Source organism: Tupaia chinensis, unplaced genomic scaffold (genome assembly GCF_000334495.1).
Source record: "Tupaia chinensis unplaced genomic scaffold, TupChi_1.0 Scaffold000281_1, whole genome shotgun sequence".
Taxonomy (NCBI): domain Eukaryota; kingdom Metazoa; phylum Chordata; class Mammalia; order Scandentia; family Tupaiidae; genus Tupaia; species Tupaia belangeri.
The window spans coordinates 2,383,061-2,393,015 of NW_006159764.1; the positions used below are offsets into that span (position 1 = coordinate 2,383,061).

At 38.3% G+C, this 9,955-nt stretch overlaps 1 protein-coding gene across 1 annotated transcript in view; it reads left to right on the forward strand.

The window, feature by feature from the left end:
• The window catches only part of WDR49 (WD repeat domain 49), a 160,057-nt gene that overhangs the window by 96,581 nt on the left and 53,521 nt on the right, over window positions 1-9,955 (forward strand). The window contains exons 10-11 of the mRNA XM_014588502.2: window positions 6,206-6,336; window positions 9,308-9,406. Coding sequence (XP_014443988.1) covers window positions 6,206-6,336; window positions 9,308-9,406 — 230 coding nt within the window. The remainder of the gene's footprint in view (window positions 1-6,205; window positions 6,337-9,307; window positions 9,407-9,955) is intronic.

The following is a 9,955-nucleotide window of genomic DNA, read 5'->3' on the forward strand; positions in this document are numbered from 1 at the left end:
TATTACAGTAAACTCTTTCAATGTCAGGAAGACCAAGCATCTCAGACGCCTACAGTGGCCTGGAAATGGGCTCTTCTCAACTTTACCTTTACTCTAGGCAAAAGTACAAACTTAAAAAAAAATTATCTTTGAAATGGATAGAGTAAGAAATAGGGGCAGCATGGATTTTTAAGGTAATTTAAGGACAACTGTCCTTTCAAATGAAAGTTTCAAACGAGATTTTGTGAGAAAGGTGGCAGTTAATTAGTTCCTCAATATTTTGACACAGAAGGTCAAATATCCAAAGACTACTTTTTCTATCATCTTATGAAAAGAATTTTGTGCCCCTGCGTATATCCAGTATATCTATTTAATATGGCTCTGTTGGCAAAAAGACATCTGCCATTAGATTTTGGCTGAGATATAAAAGAGCTGTATGATTGACCTCTTCCCACTCTCACCCCACATTCTCTGTCTCCAAAAGTTAATATATTCAATCGAACTGACCAATAGATAAAGAGAAAGATTTTAAGTATATGCATATAACTTAAAAACTTATAACTTTTCTGCAAAAAGTTAAAAGTTAACTGAAAGCGGTCCATTTGGCATTGGTCTGGATTCCTAAAGTAACCTAAAGGGAAACTTTCACAATGTCCGGAGCCCTCAAGGTCCTGCAAATGAAGGAGGAATCTATCTGCAAATTCCTTGCAGCAGGAACGCACTTAGGTGGCACCAATTTTCACTTCCAAATGTAACAGCACATGTACCGGCATATTTTTCCAGGAGGAAAAAATGACAGAATTTATATGATAAATCTGAATGGGACTCAGGAGAAACTGCCAGTGGCTGCTCTGGCCATTGTTGCCATTGAAAACTCTTCTGACGACCGTGCCATTCCTCTGGGAATACTGACCAGCGTTCCAGGCTGGAGTTTGCTGCCACCGGTGCCAATATGGCAGGCCCCTTCACTCCTGGAATCTTCACTTACTAAATCTAGGAAGTCTTCTGGGAGCCTGTCTTCTGGTGGTGACTGATCCCAGGACTGACCACCAGCCTCTCACAGAGTTGTCTTATGTTAAATCACTTGCCATTGCTCTGTGCAACTCAGATTTCCTCTGTGCTGTGTGGGCGTTGCCATCCCATGCAATGAGGTTGCTCACTCAGTGCGTCAGATGTGGTGGGAGCTGGCCGGAGAAGTTCTGTGCATGCATGGCACCATCTTCCATGGTACAGAGATCCTGAAGAGATTGAAAAGGAAGAGTGCCTTTGCTGATAAAGCTGTGGCCAATGTGGAATTTCGCTGAGTGCACTGCTTCAGTTCCCGAGGTTACTGCTATTCCGCCTGAGGTTGCAGACTGGTCTGAAGGCATGCAGGTGCCTTCTGTGCTGATCCAAGCCATTCCCTATGGAGATTAGAGTACTCAGAAGATTGGCTGCAGCTCCCACTCTTAAGGCCACCGAATGGGTAGGAACAACCAGACTTTTCTTCCACAGACTCCAATGCAAAGTGGAAATAACATTGATGAAAAATAAACATCAATATCAAACGTGTGTGTATAGAGCTCTTATGAGATTAATCTGTTATTCTAGAACTTGGAATTACCTATTTATATCATCTTATCCTGAAAAGCTTCATTAATATTATTCAACTAATGTTAATATTAAAATTATTGATTTTTTAAAGAATAGAACATTTTATTCATTGACTCAGCACGTCTTTCTTAACTTCCTTTTATGCACTAGATAGTCTAGGCACTGTCGAAGTAAAAGGGAAAAGAGAACCTGATCTCCTATAGTTTACCCTACAGGAGAAGAGATAGAAAATAAACAGACACATGAGTATAGAACATAATGATAGTAGTTAAAGAAAAATGAAGTAGGGAGAGAAATGAGGGAATTGAGAGTGTCTTGAGATAGGGTGGTCAGAGAACATTACCTGAAAAGGTGATATTTAGGCAGAGACATTTTCATTCATTCATTGGACAAATACTGAACATTCAATATGTGTAGCTCACTAGGCTTGCTATAGAATAAGACAAGACCCCTGGTTTCTAAGAACTTACTATCCAACCGAGGAGCTGAAACTATATAACATTACATGCTATCAGTAAAATATGAACAATGTAAGAGGACAAAAGGGGGGAAATTTTTTTTTCTATCTCAATTACTAAGAAAATCTACCAACATAGATAGACCTTAGAGAACTGGTGTGTGGATGGTAGATACAGATTTGTGTGATGAAGGAAATGCATAGAGAGATGGGAAAACACACCGCGAATGAAGACACACAGCCTACAAATATAAGGGATACTTGAAGAACAATAGGAATATTGTTTAGGTTAGACAAGAAGGTGTGCTTTGGGAATTTGACCCTGAACACCCCTACCAGTTCAAAAGAGCTTTTGCAAGCAAGACATTGATTTGAAACCTTCCATTCTGTCTTTAAAATTCTGAAGAACTTTGCATCCTATTACATTAATTTATCTATCCTTATTTTAACAAATAAATATTTGTCAGTGCCTTTGCTGATAAAGCTGTGGCCAATGTGGAATTTCGCTGAGTGCACTGCTTCAGTTCCCGAGGTTACTGCTATTCCGCCTGAGGTTGCAGACTGGTCTGAAGGCATGCAGGTGCCTTCTGTGCTGATCCAAGCCATTCCCTATGGAGATTAGAGTACTCAGAAGATTGGCTGCAGCTCCCACTCTTAAGGCCACCGAATGGGTAGGAACAACCAGACTTTTCTTCCACAGACTCCAATGCAAAGTGGAAATAACATTGATGAAAAATAAACATCAATATCAAACGTGTGTGTATAGAGCTCTTATGAGATTAATCTGTTATTCTAGAACTTGGAATTACCTATTTATATCATCTTATCCTGAAAAGCTTCATTAATATTATTCAACTAATGTTAATATTAAAATTATTGATTTTTTAAAGAATAGAACATTTTATTCATTGACTCAGCACGTCTTTCTTAACTTCCTTTTATGCACTAGATAGTCTAGGCACTGTCGAAGTAAAAGGGAAAAGAGAACCTGATCTCCTATAGTTTACCCTACAGGAGAAGAGATAGAAAATAAACAGACACATGAGTATAGAACATAATGATAGTAGTTAAAGAAAAATGAAGTAGGGAGAGAAATGAGGGAATTGAGAGTGTCTTGAGATAGGGTGGTCAGAGAACATTACCTGAAAAGGTGATATTTAGGCAGAGACATTTTCATTCATTCATTGGACAAATACTGAACATTCAATATGTGTAGCTCACTAGGCTTGCTATAGAATAAGACAAGACCCCTGGTTTCTAAGAACTTACTATCCAACCGAGGAGCTGAAACTATATAACATTACATGCTATCAGTAAAATATGAACAATGTAAGAGGACAAAAGGGGGGAAATTTTTTTTTCTATCTCAATTACTAAGAAAATCTACCAACATAGATAGACCTTAGAGAACTGGTGTGTGGATGGTAGATACAGATTTGTGTGATGAAGGAAATGCATAGAGAGATGGGAAAACACACCGCGAATGAAGACACACAGCCTACAAATATAAGGGATACTTGAAGAACAATAGGAATATTGTTTAGGTTAGACAAGAAGGTGTGCTTTGGGAATTTGACCCTGAACACCCCTACCAGTTCAAAAGAGCTTTTGCAAGCAAGACATTGATTTGAAACCTTCCATTCTGTCTTTAAAATTCTGAAGAACTTTGCATCCTATTACATTAATTTATCTATCCTTATTTTAACAAATAAATATTTGTCCCCTACACTTTGAGTAAAATTAACATTTTAGAAGGTGTGCATGTGGCCAGGGGGTGGCATGGTGGTTGAAGTGCTGGATTCCCATATGACCGCCTATGGTTTGAATCCTGGACCTGGTGACTTGCTTTCTCACTTTCCTTTTCTCTCTGTCTCACTCTAGTCAAATCATAATAATAATAATAATAATAATGATAATAATAATTCTTAAAAAGAAACAAAATGGTGTACCACGGTCATGGTATGGCTGCCAGGGTCCCAGACGTTCACATATAATTCTGAAAAGCCGAGATAGAAGAATAGAAAGAAAGAACATCCCTTCTGTCTGAATTTCGTCATGTAGGAAATTGTTAACTAGTAAGTGTTTTTAAATAGGCCTTATCTTTGATCATGCCATTTCCTCCACCCAGAGTGCTTTCATCTTAAGTCCTACCCATTTTTTATGGTCCAGTTCAAATACTAGCTTTCAACTCAGCCTTGTGTGATTTCCACCCTGAACTTCCATGGAGCTAATCAGTACTTTCTTAGCACTTAATGCATGTCACCTTGCTTTTCGGTCATTATATGCTAATGGCTCTAACCCCTGCAGCACCATGAACAGAGATTTTCACACAGAAAACAAGAAATGCTAGTAGGAGGAATGGCTATTAAGAGCTCCAGAGTGGAATGGTTAATCTAGTAGCAGGATAAAGAATGTATCAGAGGTGGATAGTAGAGTTAGTAATACTGGTTAACAGACGGTTCCAATTGTTCGATCATGAGTTAGTAAGCACTGAACTAGGAAGCCATCACTGGCTATTTAAAATAAAGTGGAATGAAGATGTAGCATTGTGGAGGTAGAGTCTGAGTATATGGTTTGCCTAAGAAACAAGAAGACATGCATGAAGCTGAAATTCTGGTCTTTAAATTTGGGAATTCAGGTCAAAGTGTTGGTATGAAGGGGTGATGGAAGATTTGGTTTAGTGTTATGTTAAGATCTGTTGCCGATAGAAGTATTTATAGGACTGTCAAGGGGCAAGTAGAAACTAACATTGGTAAAGGTTATGAATGAAATAAAGTTAAGACAGATATTGATATGGAAGTGAGATTGGAAAGTATAGATGTAGTGGTATCTTGTATCTCTCATCAAGTGAGTTTGAGTGGACAGAGAGGAGTGAAGGAATAACAAAACTAATGTTTACGTTAAAGGAGTGAGAGAAAGAAGGGAAAGGAAAACAGAGACTAAGGAATGAAAACCAGGGAGAGAGGATGTGTTGGAAATAAGAGTTTCAGGAGGAGGAGAAAGTCATCCCTCCAGGGCAATCAGAGGACCTTTAGCACAGTGGGAATAGAGGCAAGATTTCAGGGAGGTGAAGAGAGAATGAGGGTAAAGACACCAGAACTATAGTCATAAATGCTCGTTTGAGACGTGGATCACTCTAGAAAGAGAAAGAGATTTAGCATAGGCTACTTTTCAGAGCTCAAATTGTCAAGGGGAATCAGAATTGTATTTGTACCTCACAATGAAAATTTTTCTTTTTATGCCAGAAGGCACATATGCATGTGTACATGTAAGAGAAGGAGCACTGTTCTTTGGGGCCCTGTCACAACATGGTGCTTTTTCCTCCAATTCTCTATGCATCAGGATAATGGGCACATACATGTATACCCAGCGTGTAAGCCAAGGTGGCTGGAACTCAAATCCTGGTTGCCCATATGGGATCCAGCTTCTCTTGTGCATGCTTAGCTGTTACAATGCAGAGTGGCTCTAATTTTTACACTATTCTTCTTAACAAAACACCAGGCATTTTATTCTCTGTCCCTCCTCACCTATCTTCAAATTTATCAGCAGTGCCCCAAGATACTGGTCTCTCTAAAACTATTTCTGTTTAAAATACACCTGTCCCCAGTCCCATTTTTCCAGAGTAGTGTTTTCCAAGTGTGTTTCAAAATGGTAGTTCTTCAAAATGCTGTGTGAAAGGGAATTCTGTGGTTAAGTAATTTTGGAAAATGCCACAGGGAATATTAGCATGTCAAATCCCATGAGAAGTTTTGATTAAAAACAAACCTTACTGATTTTGCTCAAACTTCTAAACATTATAAGTTCACAGATCCGCCCATCCTGTTTATTCTTATTATCACAAAACTCAGGGGTTTCATAATACCCACAGGGGGAAACTCTGCTTTAGAAACTCGATGATGGGTAATTAATCTGGTAAATGGATACTTATTTAATGGATGTAAAAGGATAATTAACTTTCTGATGTTAAATATTCATCATCTACCAGAGAATTCAATGACAGAATCGGAACGAAAGTTCATTGTGGGAAACTTAGTATTATAGATGACACGTGGGGATAAAGTTTTGTGCAGAATGGTCTTTAGACCTCTCAAGTTCCACCACCCTAAGGGAAAATGGCTACTCAACATCTATAGCAATTTTAAATTCAGAGTTAAATTCTATATCCTTTTTTCCCAGAGCCATTATGGTGTTTCGACGCCAGAACTTTAATCAATTCTTCATCCAGTCAGAGGAATGGAAAGGAGGAATACAGCACCAGGATGACATCTTATGTGCTGCATTTTTACCTCCGCAAACTCTTGTCACAGGTGAATTCAGCCGTCACTTGACAACCAGTGGTGACAGTTGGGTTTCTTTTGGTTCATTCACTTTGACAAAAACCTTTTCTGGATTGCAAAATGAATACATTTATTGAAGAGGCAATCCTTTAAATCTCTTTTCGAATCTTATTGCTAGGACAATACATTAGTGATTAAGAACATCAGCTCCAAGGCTAGTAAGTGGCATGGTGGTTTAAGGGCTTGGACTCCCACATGGTCAACTGCAGTTCAAGTCCCAGACCTGGCTGCTTGACAATCATGTAGGGCATGTATGCATGTGTACCCCTAATCCTAAGAGGATAATGGAGGACAAGGGACTGCAATATGGTCATCCCAGCTGGGAGGCAATTTCTCACTTTCTGTTAGTCTCTTTCTGACAAGCATATTCACCCTATAGCAAAAAAAAAAAAAGAAAGAAAAAGAAAAAGAAAAAATCATCAGCTCCTATACCTGGCCCTCTGGCTTCACGTCAAGGTTCCCCTCTGGCTACGAGTAATCTATCTATAACTTGGTTTGCATTCAGGTTACTTATATACAATTTAGCACAGTGCTTGGCACACAATATACTCACCAGTAAAAGTTAGTGGTTATTTTATTGTCCATTTTCCAGGAGCAGCAGTAGGACTGTTGGATATGAATGACCTCAGTGGTACTCCCAAGTTTCACAATGGGAACATACTAATCCCTGGGCATGGTGTTGCCCGGGTAATGTAGGTTAAAGATCATCTTCACAAAATGTCTACAAATCCAGGGTCTTAAAGTGATCTACAGGCATGCTTTGATGTGACATATTAAAGAGCATACAAAATTGTATCATTTCTGGCCAAAGAACGCAAAGACAGAATGCACCATGAATTTTTCAAGTCCATATTTTGACAGCTGATTTTTCTTTTTTATAGAACCAAAAATGTCATCAATTAAGATAAATAAAACTTATAGGAAAAAGATCCAGGCTATCTATGAAATTTGCTGATCTATCTACATTTCAAGTTACACTATTTTTCAGGACTTATCTGATTAGTGTTCTCTAGGGCCAACTGTATAATCACATTTGCTTTAAGTTTACCTCTGCAGGATGGTCACATCCTAAAATGTGATGGGGGCAGTGAATAATAAAACTGTATGGTTGTTGTGCCCATGTCATAAAATACCATTGTATCTTTGGGTAGATAGTCTTTTCATTAATTTTCATCCCATCAATCCCATGTGAAAATGTTTGGCCAAACAGTTTTCAATAAAGAATTTCAAAATCATAAGAGAAGATGGAAACCTTTATAAACAAGTTTTTGAAACATTCACAATGAGCAGATATTATCATTCTTCGGCCCTTCAGAAACTCAACAATCAAAATGCCTTAAGCAACCCAAAAAACTTCTAGCAGTTTGCTCTTTTTTTTTTTTTCAAGTCCCAGACCTGGCTGCTTGACAATCATGTAGGGCATGTATGCATGTGTACCCCTAATCCTAAGAGGATAATGGAGGACAAGGGACTGCAATATGGTCATCCCAGCTGGGAGGCAATTTCTCACTTTCTGTTAGTCTCTTTCTGACAAGCATATTCACCCTATAGCAAAAAAAAAAAAAGAAAGAAAAAGAAAAAGAAAAAATCATCAGCTCCTATACCTGGCCCTCTGGCTTCACGTCAAGGTTCCCCTCTGGCTACGAGTAATCTATCTATAACTTGGTTTGCATTCAGGTTACTTATATACAATTTAGCACAGTGCTTGGCACACAATATACTCACCAGTAAAAGTTAGTGGTTATTTTATTGTCCATTTTCCAGGAGCAGCAGTAGGACTGTTGGATATGAATGACCTCAGTGGTACTCCCAAGTTTCACAATGGGAACATACTAATCCCTGGGCATGGTGTTGCCCGGGTAATGTAGGTTAAAGATCATCTTCACAAAATGTCTACAAATCCAGGGTCTTAAAGTGATCTACAGGCATGCTTTGATGTGACATATTAAAGAGCATACAAAATTGTATCATTTCTGGCCAAAGAACGCAAAGACAGAATGCACCATGAATTTTTCAAGTCCATATTTTGACAGCTGATTTTTCTTTTTTATAGAACCAAAAATGTCATCAATTAAGATAAATAAAACTTATAGGAAAAAGATCCAGGCTATCTATGAAATTTGCTGATCTATCTACATTTCAAGTTACACTATTTTTCAGGACTTATCTGATTAGTGTTCTCTAGGGCCAACTGTATAATCACATTTGCTTTAAGTTTACCTCTGCAGGATGGTCACATCCTAAAATGTGATGGGGGCAGTGAATAATAAAACTGTATGGTTGTTGTGCCCATGTCATAAAATACCATTGTATCTTTGGGTAGATAGTCTTTTCATTAATTTTCATCCCATCAATCCCATGTGAAAATGTTTGGCCAAACAGTTTTCAATAAAGAATTTCAAAATCATAAGAGAAGATGGAAACCTTTATAAACAAGTTTTTGAAACATTCACAATGAGCAGATATTATCATTCTTCGGCCCTTCAGAAACTCAACAATCAAAATGCCTTAAGCAACCCAAAAAACTTCTAGCAGTTTGCTCTTTTTTTTTTTTTTTCTTTTTAGGTGTTTGCCATAGGGTACATGCACTCAAATCCCAGACCAGACAGCTTAAAATACCCTGGATGCATGTCCATGTGTGCCCAAAATCCTGAGAGGAGATTGTAGGAGAAAGAATAGCTGTGCAGCCGTCTCCCAAGGAGGCAATTTCTCACATTCCCTCTGTCTCTCTCCAGCGAGCACATGTGCCCTATGGCAAAAACCTTAAAAACGAAACAAAACAAAAAAACTAGTTGTTATTATTCACATCTCCAAATACAGAAAGTGCCTACTATGTGCCTGATTCTGTGTAAGATATATTGATAATGACTTTTACTTGCTGTGGTTCAAACTTTCTCTCTAACCTTTTGGCAATTTATAATCTCCAACCTGGCTTGTATAGGGAGCTATGATGGAGAAATTGTTCTGTGGAATAATAGCACGGAAAATGCTCACCACGTCCTTCACCCTGATTACCAGAGGCTGCTCAAATCACAATCAGGTGGGTATAAGTTGGAAACTAAAATAATCTGTCTGAGTCAAACCACAGTAGGCTCAGTTGTTTATGCATGTACCTGATGCAGCTTGCTCTTAAATTATAGATGATTGGCTGTAAGTGCAAAAGATTAGTGATATAGTTGTCTTGTCAAAGTGGCTAAAAAGAACCTTGAGATTTACTTGGCTTAGCAAATTCTCCACGCCATGCCATTTCTTCTCTTTATGCTACATCAGCGGTTCTGAATTACTGACAGCAGGAAGCAGGCCTCTCATTTTTATCTAGTTTAGTTTTTGCCAATAAACCTCACCAAATTGCCTTTGAATGAACCTTGGGTACACCTTGGTAGGAAAATGGGAACTTCTGTTCACTTGATAGGCTGTCCAGGCTCAAGCTCAGGCTTGTATTAAATATTATGCCACCTGGAAATATTAAATAATTTCTTACTTCAGAAACCTGGGAGGAGCATTCGACAAGAGTATGTTGTAATTTATGGGAAGTTAGCAGAGAACGTGAATATTTTATATCTAAGCAAAATGTCTTTAGAATTCTTTC